Genomic DNA, 24387 nt, shown 5'->3' with positions numbered 1-24387 from the left:
TTTTATTCATATTGTCATCTGTCAAACAATAAAGTTGAACTTATAAACAAATGTTTTGTGTTGCTTACTGTCACTATTACCTGTCTTAAAGGATTACATTTGTATAGTCAGGATGTTAAATGGACTTAGTGTTTGACCCTTCTACATGCATTAAATCAGACATATCACCTGTATAAACAGTGCAATTACAGTCGTCGTGAAAAAAAATATATAACACTTAATGAGCCTTACTACTAAACTTTAAAATGACCAAACCCTGCTTAGAAATAAAGCCCTTTATTCATAGTCAATGAAATGGAAATATAAAGTGTGTATACATAATGCACACAGTAGTACATGTTAACTGTCCAGATCATGTCCTCCACCAGTCTAAAGGGTTTCTTTTCTACTGAAGATGTGTCAGCTGGTAATGTAGGCTCTCAGGTCACAGAAGTCATCCTGTGATACTGAATCTTTCCTGATGCTGCTGTGTTGTCTTCAGACCATCGCTTGGCAGAAGTATGGCACCTGTCCCACAATACAGTCATGTGAACAAATTAGGACACCCATGCTAAAGTTGACTAAAAAGAAGTATAAAAAAAATCATCTTTAGGAAATTGATCTTAATGCCTTAATTAAAAAAATGAGGAAAAATCCAACCTTTAAGGACACCAATTTTCTTTGTGAATGAATAATGTATCATAAACAAATAAATGTTCTTCCTTAAAATACAGGGGGCATAAGTCAGTACACCCCTGTGTTAAATTCCCATAGAGGCAGGCAGATGTTTATTTGTAAAGGCCAGTTATTTCATGGATCCAGGATACTATGATCCTGATAAAGTTCCCTTGGTCCCCACATCATCACATACCCTTCACCATACCTAGAGACTGGCATGGTTTTATTTAAGTTAGCCTAATAGCTGGTTTGATTAGCATTGAGAGATGATTTTATGGAAAGTACCCCATGCCAATCTCTAGGTATGGTGAAGGGTATGTGATGATGTGGGGGTATGGTGAAGGGTATGTGATGATGTGGGGGTATGGTGAAGGGTATGTGATGATGTGGGGGTATGGTGAAGCCATGTAGCATGCTAGCTCGTTCTGAATGGCAAACACTGCTACAACACACACTAGTTCACCAGAATCTACAAAAGAACTACTTCCATGTCCCTGTTCTGAAGGTATTCCACGCAAAGTTGGAAGTGTGCCCTCGTTTAGAAGAAGTCTCCCGTCTAATCCTGCCTTGTCCTACTGAAGTTGGAGAAACAGCTAGCTAGCTCATGTAGTCCTTACCTAGCTACTGAGCATGTGTGACTGCCAACAAAGATGTTCCAGCAGTGAGAGGTCTCACTCTGTAGCTAAAACAGAGACCTGAACACAGGGTGGGAAGAGGAGCTGCAGCAATGTGCAGTACAACAAAAATATGGTGTTTTTTGATAATTAAACCATGTAAACCTATTCTGGTACAACCTGAAAATACAATTATGAACCTGAAAATGAGCGTAATATTGCCACTTTAATCAAATGGAAGCATATCCGTGAGACACACAAGTGACGGACGTAAAAAACTCTTTCTATGTGAACTGGCAGTCAGCTTGCTTTTGGCTGCTGTCGTGTATTCGCACAGCTCGCCAGTGGAATATCAACAGAGCTGCTGAATAGACTCAGGCTGTCAGTAGGCTAGCATAGCTGCACCACTGGACCTGTTGCCCATGGCCACTCAGAGTGTGTGTGTGTGTGTGTATGTGTGTGTGTGAGGAAGGGAGACAAGAGGTCTAAGTGATTACCATATTCAAGTTGCCTTTAAAAAGTAGAGCTGCACGATTAATCTAATCGCAATCACGATGTTACTCGAATACATAACCGCAAAAAAATGTGTGATTTAATTCAACATATAAAGGTGTGCTGTGTGTCCGACACTGTGTGTGCACTCCAGTCTCCAAGTTGTAACAGCCTTCACTTTACTGCCAGAATTACCAACAGATGAAGTCACCGTGTCTTAAGAAGTTTGGTGTTCTCCGTTTACTCACTTTAAATTGTCTTTCATCTCTCTTTTTCCTCTCGCTATTGCCTCACACTTTAGTCTGACGCCGCTCACCGGCGGTCCCTCGCTCTCCTCACTGGTTTATACTTCTGTGTTTAGTGTACGTTGAACCTGCCCTCTGAATTACTCTTCCCACGGATGTATGAAGCGCGCCCCTCGTAACAACGTTCCCAGAAGATGACCAGTGAGCAGTCAGTGTGTTTAGGTCAGTAGACCTCCTGATGTCAGCACACAGACAGACTGTGGCCAGCGCTTTTTCAAATCATTGCACGTTTCTAATGTATGATTTATGTGAGAGGAACAACTGACATTTATAAACAGAATCTCTCTCTCTCTCTCTCTCACCTGTATGTGGCCCCTCGGTTGCTAAAGCTCTGATTGCTCATGGAACAACACGTGTTTGCCCGTGTGGGGAGTCAGAGAATGGCAGTGTTTTGCATGTCAACACAAGAGATGTTATTTAAGAAGACAGTTCCCAATGTAGAGAATCGTGTGTTGTTTTTTGAACAAAGTGTGGATTACAAAAGCAGAAAATCTGCTTCCAATTTAGCAGAAGGGTTTCAGTGGGTTGGGACATGAGTTACAGGTTCTGGTCATTGTGTCAGACACTTCTACAGACATTCAATGAATTTTGAAAAGAAAGAAATACTTTACCCCGAGAATCATAAGAGAATCGTGACCATAATTCTTAGGCCAGTAATCAGGAGGCACATTCTAAAGTCCATTCTGTACCAACTGGATAACTCATTAGCCACAACCAAGAAGTATGTCAAGACAGGTAACTCATGTGACTCATGCAAGCAGGGATGTCACGAAACCGTCAAAATGATCCTGAGGGTGACTGAACAGGAGAAGGCCGTACCTCAGGTCCTTAAGGTATATGTAACGTTTACGTATTGAAATGTCTAAAAACGACTAGACCTATGTTTTATAGCTTATATTTTGTTGAGTTATGTAATTACATTATCTCAAACTAGGGCTGCACAATAAATCGTATTGCGATATTCAACAACGTTATGACTATATATACTTTCCTCACACCAGGCAGCAGAGATTCAGTCAGGCGACATACACAGTAGGACTGCCAATGAATATTCTAAATTAGAATTGGAAAAAAAAACAGCACTACCACGACTATCTGCCTTGCGCATTCTCACGTGGGCCATTGGCCGCTGAACCACTCAAAATGTTCAGCTCCCTGGGACAAAGTCCAGCCGGTTATGTGGAGTGCCAGTGGTGACGTTCATCATGCAGCTGGCGCCACACCGGAAGAAAACAAACAACCGAGAGTGAAGATGAAGATGATGAAGAAGAAGGGCGATTTACAAAAGACGCCAATGGAAATGGCAACACTGCTTGCTTGTTTTCCTGGCTAACCCCCTAGCTGCTATAAGCAACATTAAGGCTGACTAAGTAAACCGGCGGGGACAGTAATGTTGAAAGTATTTGGTTAAGCGGTGCACTGGGATGTTGCAAGGACATGCAGGCCTATTCCTGCATTTTGCACTTTGTATTAAATCACTGGAAGAGTCGGGTACAGCCTGACTCTTCTGAGTGTTCAGGGTTAGGGTTTCAGTCAGCTTAGTGCCAGCCGCATGTCTAAAGGCCTAGCATTATTCATTATTACAGTATCAGACTACTATGGACTTACTTTAAAATCGGAGACAACTTACAACACACACACACACACACACACACACACACACGGTCTGCTAATCTATTCAATGGATCAACATGTGCAATAATAATAAGTAAATTCTTCAAAACGATGCAAACAGGTAACATTGAGCTGCATACAGACAGAGCACATCTACTATTACATAACCAAGCATAGAATAAGGAGTTATCATTCACAATAACACCATTCTTCCCTAAATCACATGTTGGGGTTGAATGGAACATCTCAGTCAACATCAACTAGACCACTGTGTGTATGTGTGTGTATGTGTGTGTGTGTGTGTGTGTGTGTGTGTGTGTGTGTGTTACAAAAGGAAGCTACAGACACAAACAAAGGCTGTCTGCTATGACTCCCAGCTAACCTGATACAACTGCTTCACTTAGACCATGATTATGTCTAGACATTAATTATATACATCTATAATTTGGTCCAAATGGTAAACGATCTGATTGGAAAGGCAGTAACGTTAGCAGCGTGTGGCTCAGGGGTCGACAGATGATTGGTGGAAAGTAAACAGCTCTGCTGATCTCAGTAACTAAGTACAGTGCTAATAATCGCTGATCTGCAGCAGCCTGCAGACATTCACACACACTCACTCATTCATTCATTCATTCATTCACTCACTCACTCACACACTCACACACACACACACACACACACACACTCACACACTACACTCTCACACACACACTCACACACACACACACACACACACTCACACACACACACACACACACACACACACACACACACACACACATTTTTTTCTCTCTCTCTCTCTCTCTACACACACACACACACACACACACACACACACACACACACACACACACACACACACACACACAGTATTCACAATGGAAGTACCTTCTCAGGACTTAACGCAGTGTTTACTCTTCACGACGAACTGATCAAACAGCTGATTTCTCTGACAACAATATGACGTTAGTTTACTGTTCCCATGAGAAATAGGAACAACCGTGGCTCTTACTCACAGTTCTGTGCGTGTAGGTGTGAAGTTGAATCCACAAAGCGTGTAGCGGCCGCGGCTCCGCTGATAAAAACATTCCTTCTGTGTGTGTTCACGGTTAGCTGCCGCCGCCGGGCCTGCCTGTCTCACTGCTCCGCACCAACAGCCAATGGCTCGGATGGGATCGTGACCGACGTCTGTCTCACCAATCCGTAGTGTGTCAATCCGCTGCAGGCTGGCCTCTCGTCCAATCAGAGTGAGAGTAGGCGGGATTTTAATGCCTTAGCCTTAACACTTGCCTAGACCAATTGTGTGATTGACTTTATACCAAACCAAAGCAGACCAATGAAATACGTCAACTCAAAGTGTGTCAGCCAATCAGCGGAGAGCTGATATTAATGGCGGCAGCAAAACAATAGCACGTTGGTGCGTGACAGAGATTTTAAAATAGGCTATCCATACTATAAACACTACAAACTATAATAATGGTTAAAATAATATTAATATTAATAATAATCTACATGGTTGCTGATGTGAGATTCCAGGCAACATATCTTCTTTCCTCCTTTTCTCTTGTCAGCATGAATGCGCACCGCCCCCTGGTGTATGAAAGGCAAATGTACAATCAACGTAGCCCACTACAGTGACTCCCAATGTGGAGTCTGGGGACCCGCAGGGGTCCTTGAGGAGTTCCAGGGAGTCCCCAGCACAAAGGGGAATTATTTATTTATAACTCCAACCATTAGTAACACAATGACACAATGTATGACTATTTTCATACGCTGTCTGTAATACAACATCGAAAGGCAAAAATGTGATCAGACTGGGATAAAATAGACACTCTTTTACACTCTTTTATTTTTTACAGAACCTCTGGTGAACATTCCCTTAAGCCGCCTAAACATGATCCCTGATTTGTTCTGTATGCACCGCTAGGTAGGCCGCAAAGAGTGGCAAGGAAGCTATTTCCTGTTGCTAGGTAACAACAACATCCTAACATCCTTAATCCTGTGTGATCCTGAAATGGCTACATATAGCCTACCTCAGTTCCCACTACACTGCATGGTTGCATTTGGGACCTTAAATCATTGATCAGTAGCTTTACTGACCAATTTGCTCTGGATAAATTGATTGGTGATTGTTCAACTTGAAAAATGATGCAATGACATCATCAGACTTCTATATCAAAGTGCACAATCTCTATTGGACTATTATGAAAATGTTATACATTTTTGTGGGATAGGTTGTGTGAAGCACATCCCTAAGAGTGATAGTACACCACCCCCAGACTGTCACTCAGGTAATATTGGACCATTCTGATGTAGGATTTTAAAATGAAAGACTTTGAAAATGGCCAATTAAACCTATTTTTTAACTACTTTTCAGGCTGCTAATTAAAGCCATATTTTAACTTTTTCAGGCTGCTCTAAAAACAAAACCCTCTGTTTAGACAGACTCATTTCACCTCCGGTTGATAGTACACCACCCCCAGACTGTCACTTGGGTAATATCAGACCATTCTGATGTAGGATTTTAAAAGTAAAGGCTTTGAAAATGTCCAATTAAAGCTATATTACAACTCTTTTTCGGGCTGATCGGAAAAAAACGAAACCTCCTGTTTAGACAGACTCATTTCACCTCAGAGTGATAGTACACCACCCCCAGACTGTTACTCAGGTAATATCGGACCATTCTGATGTAGGATTTTAAAATTAAAGGCTTTGAAAATGTCCAATTGAAGCTATATTTTAACTATTTATCAGGCTGCTCTAAAAACAAAACCCTCTGTTTAGACAGACTCATTTCACCTCAGGTTGATAGTACACCACCCCCAGACTGTTTTAGGGATTTTAAAATGAAAGACTTTGAAAATGTCCAATTAATAAAACCAGCCACTGAAGAATGTTGAAGATACTGGACAGTAAGTGAAAACAATGGTCTAAATGTCTTTCTGGTCTGAATTTATTTCGTTCTGTCCCTACTTTCTTTAACTTGATGAATGTCAATGTCAGTGGTGGGTGTGCAACTTTGGTCTGGAGTGAAATATCTCAACAGATTGCCATAAAATAGAGACGTTCATGTTCCCCAGAGGATCAAACTCTCTGACTTTGGTGATCCCCTGACTTTTCCTTTAGTGCCACCAGCAGGTGAAAAGTTGGTACAGACATTCATGGTCCCCAGACAAATAATTCTAATGACTTTGGACATCCCCTGACTTTTCCTCTAGTGCCCTCATGTGGTTGTATGTGAAATGTCACAACAACTATTGACTGGATTCCCCCCCCCCCCTTTTTTTTATTATCTGTCCAATACTTTGGTTGCGTATACCAAAGATTTGGGACAAGCCAATTGTACTCCCTAAACATCAGTATTTAAGGAATGTCATTTTAATCATGTTAGCTTGCTGATGTTAGCATTTAGCTCAAAGCAGCACTGTTGGCTACAGCCTCTCAGAGCCAATAGCAGTGGATTTTTGTTATTAGTCATCACAATATGTCAAGAATTCATGGACAAAATGTTGTACATAATGGGGCAAATAGGCTATGAACTCTGTTTCTGTACAATTATTAGTATTTCAAGTTTACTGACTTTATTCAGGGAATGCATACTCATACTCCAATCATAAACAAGTAAAGGGAAAGGTTTTTGCCTGTGATCTTTCTTTGACTGCACAAGATTTGTTGTGGGTAACTTGCTTTCCCCATGCTGTGGAAATGAGGCTGAGATGCTAAGCCCATATACACTGCATGTCGAATCATCTGAAGCCTGTTGTATGATCCCTGTGTCATCTGTCACCTGACACAAGTCATCTGTAAGGTCAGGGTTCGTAGAGTTTAAAAGGCATATCATACATTAACTGCAGTAAGTTCCGTTGAGAGCCCGATAACCTGGATCTCACATGTGCCAGAACAGTTCAGAGTTTGTTTAATGCTTGTCACCGAGATTTCCAGCTTAACAGATTCAAGAAGCCTTTTGTCCACAGCACTAAATCACATGATGAAACCTGAAAGAAAGGCTTTTCTTAAAAAACTGTACTTGCTTTTTCTACCATCCCTTCCACAACTCTTTCAAAGATGTACATCTTTTATTTGAAGTGAGACGAACATATCCATAAATAAGTGTCTGAAGTGTTTAACCAGCAAATAAACCTCAATAATGAACACTGATAATTTCTTCTTATACTTCTTGTCATCTGCCAGATCCTGCTGGATGGAATACACTTTGAGAACGGTGAAGAGTTTTCAGTGCAAGATGCTGAGCTGGCTTCTCTCCACAAGACAAAAAACCTGAAAGCCATCTGTGAGGAGATCATTCCCAGGAAGCTGACAGACGCATTGAGGCTCATCTCTGGCCTTTCGAATCACATTGGTCACCTGCATCAGGACGATTTTGAGCGCACCCTGCCGACCTTGGTATACACCGCTCAGGAGATGGCCAATTCCACGACTGAACACCAACGAGACGCACGGACAGGGTCTTTTGTTAGTTTGTACAAAGCCATCAAGCAGGATCTGACAGGGACAAACTGAATGGATACCAGTGTTGCAATGCAATGGCTCCATGATGGAGTTTAATATGCACATAAGAAAAAAACATCCATTGAGATCAGAGGGCAGTCCTGGTTTGTGCATTGAGGAAACACTGCATCTTGTATGCTGGCAGGGTAAAAGGAGCCTGAGAGAGAAATCCTGTCAGAAACTGTTGCCAAAAATAGGTAAAGTGCATAGACTGATAATGACACAATTATTAAATATGGTATACATGAAACCATACCTTGGATTTATATGCTGAATAAGACATTACATTCACATCACGTGGTTGTGATCGCATTCTAAGACTGATAAGACGGAAGAAATCTAATAAAACATCAAGCAAACTAAATTAAACATTGTTATGCTCTGTGAATACAAATTACTGTACAGAAAAAATGTTTTCAAGAATATATATAGCTATATATACAGTATATACTGTATTATATATATATAGTCAGCTTTTTATCAATAATAATTTACAAAAAATCAACTAAATATAACTTCAGGTATCTAAGCACCCCCCTAAAGAAAGTCCATACGTTAACCAATCTTATGCAAGGTGCTTTTTGCAAATTTCACTCCAAAAGGTCACGTAGAATACTTTGCACCATGTTGTTACAGTACTATGTCTTTAACAAAGAACAGGAGATCCAAAACTGAGCTGCCTCTGATGGTTTTTGGGGAAATAAATCCCCAAAATGGCATGCTGAAGTGAGTACACAACTCACATTGCAACTCCAATAATGATATGTGAAGGCTCTGGATGTCCAAGTGGCTGCTTAGGCTCCAGGGCATTAGTAGCTGCTGTGCATCCATCCAGGGAGCTGGACTCACCAGGAGGGCAGAAAGGTATGTACCGCAGCCAGGCGGAAGAAGACAAGTACGAGCTGATGCCAAAGGGAAGGTTGTAGACTTCTCCACTCTCCAGCGTGTTGCTGCAGTCATCCTCGTGAGCCTTGTTCCACGCCAGGATGCCTCGTTCATGCTTTGATCCTGTTGGACATATGTTAAATGTGTTAAACCATTCTATTACGATCTACTGAAGACTCTACAGTATATTGACTCTTCACTTGACACTTGTGCATTATGTATTGTTTTACAATGTTATTTTCAATCAGTCAATCAATCAATCAAAAGTATTTAAATAGCACTTTACAGCAACCAGCAGGTATCCAAAGTGCATTACATCAGGAATCAACTATAAAACAGCATATCATACAATAAAAAGAATGAAACATATAACAGTAAAATCAGAAAAGGTTACAAAGAAACAGGAGAGTGAAATTGTCACACCACTACTACGTATTAAAAGCCAGTCTAAACAAATAGGTTTTGAGTTTGGACCTAAAAAGAGCTACATCTGTAATAGTGTGAATATCAGGGGGTAACTTGTTCCAGAGTCTCGGGCAGCAACTGCAAAAGACTGATCACCCCACTGTTTATACCTTGACCTTGGGACTTCTAAAACCAGCTGATTTGAAGACCGCATTGACCGATTGTGCTCACGCAAAGTAAAATTTTCAGACAAATACTCCAGGGCTAGGCCATTTATGGCCTTGAAAACAAACAATAAGATCTTAAAATCTATTCTAAAACACACAGGGAGCCAATGTAGGGTGTAGAGAACAGGAGTGCTGTGTGCACGTCTAGATGTATTTGTTAAAAAGCGAGCAGCAGCATTTTGAACAAGTTGAAGGGGTGAGATGAGGTCTGATTCAGACCAACATAAAGAGCATTACAGTAATCCAACCTTGAACTAATAAAGGCATGAATAGCCTTTTCTAGATCATGCCTGTTGAGGAAAGGCTTAACTTTAGCCAGGAGACGAAGCTGGAAAAAGCTCATTCTAACAACATTACTGATCTGCTTGTCAAATTTCATGCTGCAATCAAAAGTAATCCCCAAATTTTTGACAGCTGACCTAGTGTATGATGCCAGTGCTCCCAAACTCAAAGTTGGACCATTCTCCATGCCTGAAGTATTGAAAATAATATACTCAGTTTTATCTATGTTCAAATTAAGAAAGTTTTGTGAAAGCCACAACTTAATATCATTAATACAACTAAGCAGGGAGTTCAGTGCGACACTGTCATTTGCTTTCATAGGCAAATACATTTGCAAATCATCTGCATAACAATAAAATGACAGGTTGTGCTTGCCTATAATAGCTCATAAAGGCAACATATATATAAAAAAACAGAATGGGGCCAAGAATGGAACCCTGGGGTACCCCACAAGAGAGAGGAGCACCTGACGAGGAGAGGTCACCAATCATGACAGAAAAGCTCCTATTTTGCTGTTAATATGATGATAATGGTGAGTTGATCTAGATGAGTATTTAGATTACTTAAACAATCTAAACATAATTAACTATTCATGTAATTAATGGAGAAAATACCTGGAATTGTGTTGTCTAGTATGAAGCCAAAGAAACCTCCTACAAACATACTGGTTGTCAGAAGTACTTGCAGCACCTGGTCAACTTCAGCAACACCTGAACTCAACACATAAAATAGTTAAAATAATCACGTAAAAGTAAGTTTTTCCTGAAAAATACAAATTTTATAGTGATATTTTATTCATTCACCTGTAGAAATAGCTGTGGGGTTCTTAAAAATCCAGTTAGGAATGACCAGACCAGAGAACATGGAGAAGCCAAAAATGAAGATGTTTCGAGAAGAATTCATATCTGCATACTGAAAATGTGAGAGCAAACAAACATAGGAGAAAATGTGTAAAAGTGCAATTTTCATGCAATATTTTATTTATTTGACAGGGACAATGCACAGCTCCTTAGCAGTACCAGAGCTAGGTAAAGCTAATTTCCATCTGTAGTCCCTGGAATATACTGTATATAGGTCAATTAAAAAAAAATGGTTAAAAGTATGTACCTGCAGATTAGAAACTCCTGCTGCAGAGATGACACCAAACATAACCATGAACATCCCTCCCACCACGGGTGATGGGATAGTGGTGAATATGGCGCCCACTTTACCAAACACACCCATGACAACCATCAAGACTCCGCTGGCTACTATCACCATGCGACTGCCAACCTGCAGAAAGAAAAATACAGATGAAAAAAAGGTTCCTCTTTAAGTTTTAAAGTTGCTTATCCACATATCTGTCCGTTTGAGTAAATAACTTCCAGATAAACTTCTTCTTAGCGTACACATAGAAGCTCATCTCACCTTTGTTATACCGAGGGCTCCAACATTCTCGCTGTAGGAAGTGGTACCATTTCCTGTACCCCAGGCTCCCGCCAACAGACAGCCCAGTCCCTCAATGCCAATACCCCTGTTGATAGCATGTTTAGGGGGAGGTGGAGCCCCAGACAGCCTGGCACAAGCGTGGTAGTCCCCTACAGACTCTATCATGGAGGAAATCACACCAGCCAAGATGCCAACCACCCCTGCCAGGCTCACAGTCGGCATCCCCCACTGACCTGAAGTTTGGATTCAAACAAAAGAAAACAGAGAATGACACAGTGTGTACAGTATAGCATGCAATACCATTTTTCCTAATAACTTTTTTAATACAAAAAGTCACTTCAGGTGATAGTTTGGCAGCCTCTTACCTGGGTACGGAAAATTGAACCAAGGAGCTTGGCTCACAACATCTCCCTTTAGATCAGTGCGGGCCAGGTAGCCATACCGGTCTGGTTCAGCAGGAAGAACATTGGAGACTGTCAAAATGTAGCAGATGAGCCAAGACAGAGTGATTCCAAGCAGAACCTGTAGAAAGAACATATAGAAAAAAATGTCTAAAGAAATGCATCATTTTTTTCATATCCCTCAATCAACTTGTTTGAAACATACTGGGAGAATCTGAAACACGTAGACACGGGAGGTGTGCAGCTTTTTCTCTTTGCTGTACGTAGGAAAGGGCACAGGTATGTGACGGAGGTACTGGGAGAATAGGATGATCAGTGCTGTGGTCCTGGGTGAAACAGGGACAAGGACATTAATTCACAATATAAAATCCACAGTGTTACTGTAAGTAGTAGGACTGCGGTACTTTGCAGCTAAGTCTTGTTCTGAGGAACATAAAGCAAAGTAGAGCAACTAAGCAAGGAACTTTTAATAGGCTTCCCTGCGCTGCCAAGAGATTAAGATTTTACACAGATTTCAGTCTATAATTATTAATTAAAAAATTTGCTGTGTCCCAACAGGGGAGAAAGCAGATTTAACATAACCTATAAGAGGTTTGTTTGACAGAAACACATTGAACTTGCATGAAATCTATTTTTACAGAGATCTCCATTTAGCAAAACCTAATTACATGCAACATACGTAATCAGTGGTCTTAAATTAAAAAAATAATAATAGAAAGGCAGACTTGAAATAGAAAGTTTTAGATTTCTTTTACTCTGTAGCACAAAAATACCAAACGCTAATAAGACACTGTTTGGGAATTGTACCCACATGCTAGAGATGCCCCAGTGGTTGCCAGCACTGGTACCAGCTGAGTCAAACAGGGACAGTCCAATGAGAGCGATGGTGGGAGCGATGGTGAGAGGTCCAATGAAGCGCATGAAGAGGCCGATGAGGCCGGAGAAACCAACAAACACCTGGAAGAGTGAGCCCACCATAATGGACCCCTGCAGCTGAAGACAGACAAGTAAGAGGGCATCAAAAGGTGGCATCACTCTTATTACAAAGGTATTAGTCTCGCTTTGTCAGACCTTCCTCTACGGCACTGCGGAGGAAGGTCTGGCTAGTCCACACAGCATTCCGGGATGGGAGAAAAACGTGCTCTGGTTTATTGGCATTTCTTTAAAACAATCACAATCGCCTTGGGCGGTGCTAAGCACCAGGAAAAGCCGTGGTGCCGCAGCAAAATAGCCTCAGGAAGGAGCTTGTGGTTACACTTTACTTGAAGGTATCTACATAAGAGTGACATGACACTGTCATGAACGTGTCATAAACATTATAAACAACGCTTCTTTTAGTAAATGTCATTACATTTTTGTCATGACAAGTTATGGTTAGGGTTAGGGTTCATGTGTCATGACTGTGTCATGTCACTCTTATGTAGATACCTTCAAGTAAAGTGTTGCCGAACTTGTTTTGGTGGAACATGTGTACGTTTAAAAGTAGTTTTAGTCGTGCAACAGAAAACTCAGATTGTCTGGATTTACCCTGCAGAGATCTGAGGGGCAGTTAACCATAGTCCTCATAAATCCACCGGAGTTTGAAATGGCAACACATATGAAGCCCAAGGCAACGGATATCTGGACTATAAATAAAATTGAATTGAATTGAATTGAATTGAATTGAATTGAATTGAATTGAATTGAATTGAATTGACTAAATGAGTGAAATCCGGCGGAATTTCCGTCGGCAATGGAGCAATCCCGGAAGTTCAACGTCAAGGATATAGACTTCAAAGGTATTAACTACGGATGAGCATGATAGTTATGACCATTTTAACATTTCTGTTAACATTTTTTTTCTTCTGATTTTCTGATTCTGACACATGCATATTACACCTTGGTTTAAACAGCTGTTCATGCCAGTGGTGTCAGGCTGCTGCATGGCCTTAAATGGCTCTAAATGAAGACCACATTTCCTATATCATCCTGATGGTTCCCATTGTTGCTACTGGTGATTGGTTGTCTGCTGAGGAGGACATGTCTTATTTGAGACACGCCATCTTATTTGCATTGTAGAGGAAGTGAAGAGTGTCTATCTAATTTACTTACACTGATAGATTGCACTTGTTTTTACTAACAGATGCTTCCCAGCTGTTGGTTTTTTGGTAAAAAGATATTTGTGTTTAATTTTAAAGTAGTAATAATCAGCTTTTTGGTCCAATTGAGGATAGAACTCAACAACAAACTGAAAGTCATACAAATGTTTGACATGTTATTATGGGCTTATAGGTTGATATGGCTTACATGTTAGCAAACAGCTGCCTATACCACGCTGGGCTGTGAAGCCAATTTCACATAATGGAAAAACCATGAAATAATAGCTCGATGATGTTTTTTGCCTCCAACGGCGCCTTCCTGGCAGCTAACCCTAACCTTAACCCTAAACATAACCAGTACCGCGCTGCCTGGGAGGAGATGTTGGGGGCAAAAAAAACCAAAGACCGAAATAAGAACTTCCGTTTCTTATCTGGTGATACCATCGGCCCCAAAAAGACAGACCTTTTCAATGGAATTCCATTGCTAGGCAACAGCCTGGCCCCTTGTTAACTTCCTGTCAGTTGATGCCATTCACATACACTGCAACAGGAAATCAACATGGGTCCATTTAGAATGTATATGTTTACATCTGTGAAAAGGTCTATAGACTGTGAAAGAGACGTCTGCAAATCAGCAGATGATTTATTTTGAGGTCAATCAACTTTCTAGTGCGAACACTTAAATATACCTCATTTAAATCATGATGTCCTAAAAGTTGTAAATTGACTAATAGCTGAATCCAGAGTTATTTTCCTTACTCCGTTCATGTAAAGGAAACCGAGAACGAGCAGTTGGGAGGCGGTGTTAACAAGAGCGCTAACACTAAAGCAAAAGTTGCGGGCCATTTACCAAAACAATGAGCTGAAAGATGTAAAAAAAAACTCTCTGTAGCGATGAGGGGAACAGCAGATTTGGGTAATCATTTTCTGTTTGTCACTTTCAGTGACACCTTTCACATTATTTCACACAGTCATTAGAGTGGTTGGTTAAATAAAAATTGATTAGTGCAGCTTTAAGTTATCTTTGGTTAAGAGGTGTTTGGTGTGTGCTCTTACAGTATGTCACTATCTGCAACTGTCTATGAGATAGGTTTTCTTCCACTACTAGCGTGCCAAAAAGATGACAGAGTGTTTCCATGATTGTCTGGTTTTAGAGAGAGAGAGATCAACACAAAATAAAGAAGGAAGGAAAAAGGAGATTGTGGTTCAGCTTTGATGGATGACATTTTACCTCATACAGAGTAGTGGTAGCAATGGGAATCTTTATGTCTGATTTTTTAAACTTGAATAATACCATTCAGGTTCAAAACTGGCCAATGGCACATTGCATGTGAACAAAATACCATTTACAGAAAATAATCTTGTTTCAGCTGTCAACTAAAGTTCATTGAGTAACGCTGTAAGTCGTGACTATAAAGATCAGATGGTTTACTTACTGCTCTCATTCGACTCTGCCACACCTCTATGAAGTCTGTGGAGGAGGTGTTGACTAGGCTGGCATTTTGGGTCCAAGCTGGACATGTCCACTCTGGCATGGACAGCATTGCCATGGAAGGTGCCAGCAATGTGAATGTACCACCTTGGAGAATGGGCAGTCTGGAAATGTCAAAGCAGAAGGGAGTCAAACAGATGTGATGCAAGAATAGGTGCACTTCTAGACCGGTCCTACATCATCAGATATCATCATGTCAGATGTTGTGCAAGATAGCTTCGGTGTTAACGGGTAAATCAACAATTTTAGTACTTAAAAAAAGCAATAAAAAGGTTACATTTGCTTAACAGATGTGCAGCTCTGCTCAAGTCCACCTCTAGGGGCTCTACAGGGGTATCTACAGTATGTGGTTCATTCACTGACATATGATACAAAGGTTGATTTAAATCATGTGAAGATGGACAGAGTGACATTCTAATTACACTGACTGCTACCAGAGGTTAACTGAGTTAAAGCCATCTGCCATGTAAAAACCTCCTGATGCTGCTCACTTCACTGTCAACACTTACTGACCGTAGCAGACACAGTCTCTCAGAATAGGTAAGTCAGAATAGTGTGAAGTACTTTTTTGGAAAACATTAATAAAACCCATTTGGATACTCAAGAAACATAGCTAACAAATATCTTTTAATGGGAGTTTATAATGTTTTACTCCTAAGGGACACAAATAATTAGCGTTGTTTTCTTTTGGCTTCTCAAACCTACCGGTTGATTTCCTTACAGCTGACCTCCAGGTATTTGGAGAGAGAGAGAGACAAGAAAGCATCAGTGGTGCTAAGCGTGGGGGGAATGTGGATTTAGCGAGAGCTAGATTCCACACATAATAAGATGGAAATTCCTTCCCTAATCCTACTGTGACACCAATATTCAGCCACTCTGCACAACCATAGTGCACGTTCAGAGCAACAAAAAATGGTGGAAGTTTGTAGTTGTCTAAAACAAAATCAGCCATTATGTAATTTCAAGTCTTCTGTGTGTATGTCTATGCATGCAACGGATACCTCACATTGAGTAGCTTTAACACTACTACTCAGTTCTGGTATCTGCAGCAACAGAGAAGAAGTTGTACTCTACTGCATCATATTTGTACTATACTGCACTGTATGTATTTATTGCCTAAATATAAATACTGGGGCAAGACCACCACATACAATTACAGTAGAAAACATTTATGTAATTTATTATATTACCCAGTTTTCTTATCACAGCTAAAACTACATCGACATTGTAAAGCATCTTAATGTAAAAGCTCTATGATAATCCCTTAAATAGAAGCTGTGCCTACTACAGTAGAATATTCTATTGTTCATGGTTAAGGCTGCACATTTACTTTGGCAGGCCTCACAGTAAAAAGAGGTTAAGAAGGAAAGCGAGCTCATTCTGATCTGCTTGTTTGATCAGAAGAGGGGGCATAGCTAATTCCACTTTAATGCAGTACTGCTGTACTGCTGGATGTCTGTGTTAAAGCACGAACCAACACAGCTCTGAACTAATCGGTCTTATCCAGAGATTAGATTATATTGTCTACAACCATCTCTAATTAACATCCCACAAACATCTTCTTGCTCAGGAACTACCTCTCCTTTCCTTTCTTACCTGATGCCGAAAGTAACTTGCAACAGAGTGCATATGCCAGAGACGAAGAAGATGGTGCTGATCAGGTGGCTTTGTGTGAGGCCATCAAACTGCAGACACAACCCTGAAGACAAGATTAACGGGATGGCGATGATACCTCCAAATGCAGTCAAACAGTGCTGAGAGAGCAAACACAGGGGAAAAGATATCAAGAGATATTTTATGTTTGATGTATGGTACATAAAGGGAAATTAACAAGATATAAACTGATATTTACGTGTTTGCACACCAATCATTACTGTATAAGTGCACGACCTATAAAGACTGTAGAGTCTGTAAAGTAATGGTAGATAGTGTAAAATAAAAAAGGAAATTGTTTATATGGGCAAATACACACAATACTTAGTCATGTCCCAGATCACAGATGTGTCACAGAAATAAACTCACTGACTTTCACTGACACTTTTCACAATCAGCCGTCTGTAAATAAAAGCTAATCAACCATGAAGGAAACGTCAAATGGAAGCTCTCGTGACACACACGGTGTTCATGTTTGCATTGTTACATAACATTAGAAGCTCTTCTACAGGCTGTTAGTCAGGAAATGACTCAAGACTGATGGTCAAACATGACTTAAACAAACCCCCCCTTGTTGACGTACCTGGATGCCTAGGACGATGCACAGGTACCAGGGAGGTACATCTGTCACACAGTATGCTAGCTTGTTGTTTTCTCCCTCCATCTCGTCTCCATTTTTTGTGTCAGGTAGATCACAAAAGCGCCCTTCAAGCTTCAATTAATCCGACAGAGAGAGAGAGACAGACACAGGTCCATAAAAGATACATAAGATCTTTGTTTTGCATTGTTTATTTATGTATGTGTTTATTTAAAAGGGACAATGCACATCAATTCACATTTTTTAGTTTACACTCAAAATGTAAATGTGCCAGAGTTAGCAAAAAAAGCTAATTTTCATCTGTTGTCCCTTGGCAGGTCAACACATCATCATATTACATTAATAAAAAAAAAAGAAAAAAAAGATAGAAAGCAAATTAAAAAAGAAGAGAAAAGAGAGAGGGACAAAATATAAAAAATAAGTACAATACAAAGAAGGGCAGTACCTAGGATGAGGTAAACCAATTATTGATGATTGCAGTTTTGATTTTTTTTTTTAATCCATCTCTTGGGTGGGATTTTAAATGATAGATAGCTGGTGCTTTCTCTGAGTTGCGGCAAACTCATTTTGGAAAATGGATTAGATCTCAACTACAACAATGGAATGCTTAACTAGCTAGTTCAACTAGCACAACTTTGGGACACTCATAGACTTTCCTATCTTGACAATTCCTAGTCAGGAAATAAATGCTTGATAGCTTTGCTAGCTATTCTAAGGTGTCAATTATTAACTGACCAAAACATCTAGTTTCTACTGTGGTACTAAAAGACACAATGCATCTATTATGTAACCAGTTCAGTTAGAGAAGAAATAAATCACCAACGCAATCCGGATGTTTTCACAATCACACAATTTAAAAAGAAATCACTGGATTTTCATATGTTCATGTAGCATTACAAGTATCCTGAATTTCACAAGAACATTTAAAGTATGTACTCTTTTCAAAACATCACCTTGTAGAAAATGAATTTAAAGTTATACTTACTCCAAATGTATAGGTGTCAAGACTATTACTGTCCTTTTCTGGAGTCATGTCAGCTTCAGCCTATAGGCTCAGGTTGTGGTCTTCTGAGCCCAAAGCAGAACAGAAAAGTGAAAAAAACAGTGAGAGGGGAGGGAACACATCATGTGTGGATGGGAGTGTCTGATAGAAAAGGGAGAGAGCTGGGCGTATGGGTAGGGTGGGCAGTTGGGTAGGAAGGAGTAGAGGTCAGACATGAGACTGCTGCGCTTGTTTGAAATGAGTCCCACCAGCAGCTCATGTGAGCCCAATTACAACAGTAACAGCAGCTGACCAACCAGGAAGGCAGGAACGAGATTCACATTCAGACAGGGAATACACTGAACATTTTTCTTCTGTGTCTCTCTCAAACACACTCTCTTTGCTATTTTTTAATCTCATCACAAGAGCCCTTTCAGAAGCCTTCAAGCCTCTTTAGCTGAGGGAGCAGATCCTTCAAGGCAATACTTACTGTTTGCTCCGGCCTGTTGTTTAACACACAGTCAAGTCAAATCTCTGTAGTCAGGGGTAGATATTTGAAATCCAGTCTTCAGGGCATAGTCTTGTCCTTTCCAGCCTACTTTCCTTCTAATTCTAACACCAAATATTTGTTTTGGGAGGGCAAACCTTACTATCACATGCTACAAAGCTAATATTAATGATGGGTAAAGGTTCAGTAAATGTTAACTTCATTTACTAATTTACCGTAAAGCTCTCTTTCGCCTAAAATTAGATTAGATTCAATTATATTATTAGTCTAAATTAAGAGTTTGATAGCAGCCCACATCTACTTAATTAAGGAGTTTGTAATAGCACGGAGATAGCTCAGATTCAGTGGCAGGAGGGGGGCATGGCAGTAGCTCAGTCCGTAGGAAGTTGGGGGGTCGCTGGTTCAAGTCCCAGTACGGACTGAAGTACGGAGTGTGGACTGGTAGCTGGAGAGATGCCAGTTCACCTCCTGGGCACTGTCAAGGTGCTCTTGAGCAAGGTACCAAACTCCCTTCAACCGCTCAGGGCGCCTCAGCAGTCACAGCCCACTCACTCTGACAACTCTCCATTAGTGCATGTAAAGGACCTGAGCATGTATGTGTATTCCAGGCCTGTGTGTAGTGTGTAAATTGTAATTTACCCATTGGGAATCAATAAAGAGTATAAATTATTATAAATTATTCTCACACTCTTTGCCTCCGGCTGTATTTGTACATCCTCTGTCACAGTATTGTTGTTTCAGAATCAAGATCCAGGCCACAGACAGGCAGCTGCATGACACCAGGAGGAAGAAAAAGCTAGCATGACGTTATCAAGCTCATCAAAGGAACACCTCAGCAGCTTAATATCAGATGCAGTCACATCCTTCAGCTGCCTCTTCAAATGCCTATCTCACATAATATCTGCACACTACCAACTGCAACGTCTGCGATGTACTAGTTGATTTTGTTGTAATACTTTCATACATTAAAAGTGCATACACTTATCATTATGGATCATCGTTGTCATGATACACATTTCATGAATCGTGTTGAGTTCTGTCATCTGTTGGTAAACTGTCAAAATGTTACAACCTAAAAACAAAAAAGTTACAGGATCACTGCTGTACAATTTTTTTTTGTTTTTTACCGCACCTACTTGAGAATTTGTATTATAAAATAAAAGAACATGCAAAATTTTATCAAAATCATTTTTTGCAGCAAATTGTGCCATGTAAACCTATTAAGACTGATGAGGTTTCATTTGCATTTGTCTAAAACAAGACTAGAGTCTACTGCCATGATGGCAGCTCTGTGAAGCTAAGCTAAATGCAAACGTCAGCATGTTAACTTGCTCACAATGTCACTGCTAACGTGCTGTCAATGCTAAAATGCCAATGTTAAGCAGGTCTAATGTTTACCATGTATGCCATCTTATTTTATTGTATTAGCATGCTAACATTTGCTAATTAGCACTTAAAACAAAGTGCAGCTGAGGCTGATGGAAATTTAGGTTTAGTCATAAACCAGAGTAGCCTATTGGCAACATTAGAATTTAGACCTGATGGTGGTGCTTGATGAAAAGATAAATGTGAAATGTTATATGGCGATCTATATAATCGTACATTTCACTCATCACCAGAGTCTGTACACAATTTCATGGTAATACAGCTAATAGTCATCAAGATTCCAGCGAACAGCCAACCCATTGCAATCCCTGGAGCAATGCTAGCACAGCTAATATTCTGACAGAAAACTAGCAAAGAACCAGAAGAGAACTGCATAGCCTACAGTAGGAAACAGAAACTGATAATTATCTGTAACATTAGGTTATATACAGCCTGTGCAGAATTCCAAAAGCTGTTACAGAATACTTTAAGAAAGCTTTCGTTTTCACTGTTATGGGCTGTTCAAAAATAAGGAATGGTAGCATGAAAAAATGCACCAAATAGAATAGTTGAAGGAAATTGAGCTCACATGCAAAGCACAGAGAGAAGCAGCGCCAGGGCATCATGAGGTCTCCTGCCCTGTGTGCATGTAACTGCATGCTGTATAAGGATCTATCACGTCAGATAGGGAAGGCCTTCGATTGGTGGTAGTATTCTTTTAAATCCCTCTATGAGGGCTGAGTTAAGCCAGACTCATATTATGCATGTGTATGAGTAATGTTGTTGTTGAACTGGGAGTAATAAGTAGCTAAGCCATTGTTGTCATCTGCTCATTAAAGCATGCTTATAACAGCTATTACTACATTAAAATAAATCATCTGTGTGAGTGTGTCCATTCACCATATAGCCAATTTAGTGAAGAAAGAAGGAACTTTTTTTGTTTCTTACTGGATTGAACTACAACCTATTGTTGATCACGTCAGTCACATCTGAGATTTGGGTCAAGCTGTAACGTAGAGGCACATGATCACATTAAGCCACAGAGATAGTGTACTTTTTAAATGTGTCTGAAAGACTTTTCCATAATCAAATTGGAAGATGGGGCAGCGTGCAATCAATCACTGAGTGGAAAGGGGATGTTTTACAGAAAAATGCGTTACACATGTTGAAGATTCTTTTGTACCTTAAAATAATGTTTCCAAAATCAACTCGTGACAAGGTGAACGGCATTTCTGCATTCGCTTTGCAGCCCTCTAAGGGCTATAACCACACTATGCAAGTTTGCCAGATCAGGTAGTGGATCTGTAGTTCAAATGAGACGGTAATGGACAATTCCGCTTCCAACCTGAAGGGGGACCGAAGAGGAAAAGTGCTTTGGTGTTGCTTTAAAAGTTCAAATGTGTCAACTTCTCACACCCTCATTGTTAAATGATACATTGCTTGCTTTGGATTAGACAATATAAGATTCTGCTATAGTATTACTGAGAAAATCATCTTGGGTCTACGTAAACAAAGATTTTTATAAGGTCTGGCTTTGCCAGACCCTCCTCCACATCGCTGCGGAGGAGGGTCTGGCTAGTCCACACAGCATTCCAGAATGGGAGACGAAGGTGCTCTGGTTTATTGGCATTTCTTTAAACCAATCACAATCGTCTTGGGAGGTGCTAGGCGCTGTACAGAGCCGCGGTGCCGCTGCAAAATAGCCTCGGGAAGGAACTTGTTTTGGTGGAACATGTGTACGTTCAAAAGTAGTTTTAGTCGTGCACAGAAACAGAAATCTCAGATTAGACAGATAGTCTAGCTAGCTGTCTGGATTTACCCTGCAGAGATCTGAGGAGCAGTTAACCATAGTCCTCACAAATCCACCAGTTAAAAATTCTAACACGGTAGTATTTTCGAATGACCGTGCTTCCCTCCCTCATGTCCCCCTGAGACGAGAGATCTCTGTATTGTGGGTCTGGAAAAAAGCCTCTGATGACGCAAAAGTCGTAATTTTCCGTCATCGGAGGCATTTTTGCCCAGAGGCAATGGACTACAGCCACTAGTAGGAGCTACTTCCGCATGTTTTCAACCCGCCCGTAGGGGGTTGGACTGTCGTCTTTCTCCGAGTATTGCCGAAGCAAAACGAGCATCAGCCATCTTGAATCTTCACTAACAGGGACCTCCGTCTTTTCAGCAGAAAACTTTTACAACAATTATGTGCATTCAAACTACCGCACATGTGTACCACCGGGATACATTGGTACAGATCGGAGAATATGCAGGACACTTTATTACAGACGGAATACTCGACACACTACGCGAGCTTCGCCCGCCGGGTATGGAGACCAGCGCTCTGGCCGGTAAAGGGACATCATCAGCGGGGAACGCGTAACAAATGCTGGTGGAAAGCTAATGCTAGCGGGCCACTTGTGCCATCCATCCTGCTTGCAAGTGTCCGCTCATTAGACAACAAAATGGACTACATCCAACTTCAACAAAACTCCCAACGCGAGTTCAGAGACTGCTGTGTTTTTGTTGTTGTGGAAACATGGCATAGTATGCATGTGCAGACCGGATCTGACAGGCGGTACGGATCGGGTACTGACAGGTGGGCTGTGTTAACACGGACTGGTGCTTGTATCCAACTAACTGCTAACTGCTGGTGGAGTTTGTGACTGTTAAATGCCGACCATTCTACATTCCACGCAAATTTACAGCTGTGTTTATACTCTGTGTTTACAGCCCACCAAGCGCTAATGCTAACATGCGTTAGCTGAACTTTACGGAGCATATAATGTGTGTGCACTAAATGTAGCCTGTTTCGTATGTCGTTTTTATATAAGGTCATTTTTATATATTTGAAATGTGTAACACCATATGGTTGAAATGACAATAAAACACACTTGAGTTGACTGTCTCACTGTCTGTCTGTCTGTAAACGGTAGGCGTGGTTTGGGAGTAGACGCTAAAGCAGCGAAAGAAGTGCATTCTGGGATTTGGTGTCTTTCATCCACATGAGCCAAAAACACATTTTCTGGCTTTTCTCGGCCTAGAAGCCACCAATTTCCAAAAAAAAAAAATCACATTTCTACTACATAAGTGACCCAATTTAAAGATATATTCATCTCTCCAACGGTGAAATATCCCTTTAAAGATGATCCTATATCCTATTAGATGGTTCTGTGATCAATGACAGGACAGTGATATAAATAGTTTTGTATCACTGACATAGCCCCAAAAATAAATGAATAACAACAAAACAATGTAGTTATTTGGATGAAAACTGCCTAAGTCCAAATATTTTGGACTCTCATCATGTGGTCTGCATCCCGTGACTCCGCCAATTTGACAAAGAGTGCAGCTTTTAAATAATCACTTACAACGAGCTTAACCTCTGTTTCTCATTCATCTGTGACAGAAAGCTTAACTTTTTTTTCAATATACTCTATAGGGTAACGTGTCCACCCATGACTCCAGACACGTTAGATTACATCATTACAGAACACAAGAGACACATGTGGGTCACATTTTGTGACTCATAAAGTGACTGGAGAGGTAGATAGCAGCACCACCTGCAGTACATGGTGAGAGTGCAAATCTTCTGCTTTTATCTATCTTTTATCTAAAAATTATCCTGATGATGTCATTCGGGTTATTTCAATTTGGGCTTGGGCAAGGTTTTACTCTCACAGAAAGCATGTATAACAACCATAGACTGTTACCATTGGGGGCGCCAAGTTTGAAAGACAAGGGCATTTAGCAGGCAAGGAAGGTCTAACAAAAATATGTTATTGGTTGCATTCTGGGAAATGTCCGATCCAGCATTTGTAGAACTTGACCTGTAGGGATAAAGATTTAGGACATATCTGCCTCTGTTGCTTCAATTTAACTTTAAAGAGTAGAAATACTA

The 24387-nt window shown here is 40.6% G+C and overlaps 2 protein-coding genes across 2 annotated transcripts in view; both read right to left on the bottom strand.

Moving 5' to 3' along the window:
* enc2 (ectodermal-neural cortex 2) overlaps nt 1-4784 on the bottom strand; it is a 29931-nt gene extending 25147 nt beyond the window's left edge. Inside the window, exon 1 of the mRNA XM_078257907.1 lies at nt 4699-4784. The gene's annotated coding sequence lies outside the window, so the exon portion shown is untranslated. The remainder of the gene's footprint in view (nt 1-4698) is intronic.
* A 3914-nt stretch (nt 4785-8698) lies between these two features.
* Nucleotides 8699-18673, bottom strand: slc23a4 (solute carrier family 23 member 4). Its single transcript, XM_078256183.1, has 12 exons — nt 18626-18673; nt 17626-17754; nt 16986-17143; nt 15334-15493; nt 12631-12812; nt 12025-12145; nt 11784-11940; nt 11398-11651; nt 11098-11262; nt 10794-10902; nt 10605-10700; nt 8699-9199 (listed from the first exon to the last, which is right to left on the bottom strand). The coding sequence occupies exons 1-12, from the start codon at nt 18671-18673 to the stop codon at nt 8931-8933; spliced, it is 1848 nt and encodes a 615-aa protein (XP_078112309.1). The 3' UTR covers nt 8699-8930.
* Nucleotides 18674-24387: the final 5714 nt, after the last annotated feature.

This window comes from Sander vitreus, chromosome 8 (assembly GCF_031162955.1).
Source record: "Sander vitreus isolate 19-12246 chromosome 8, sanVit1, whole genome shotgun sequence".
NCBI lineage: Eukaryota > Metazoa > Chordata > Actinopteri > Perciformes > Percidae > Sander > Sander vitreus.
The sequence above is the reverse complement of the archived record's forward strand: the minus strand, read 5'-3'. Positions and strand labels throughout refer to the sequence as shown.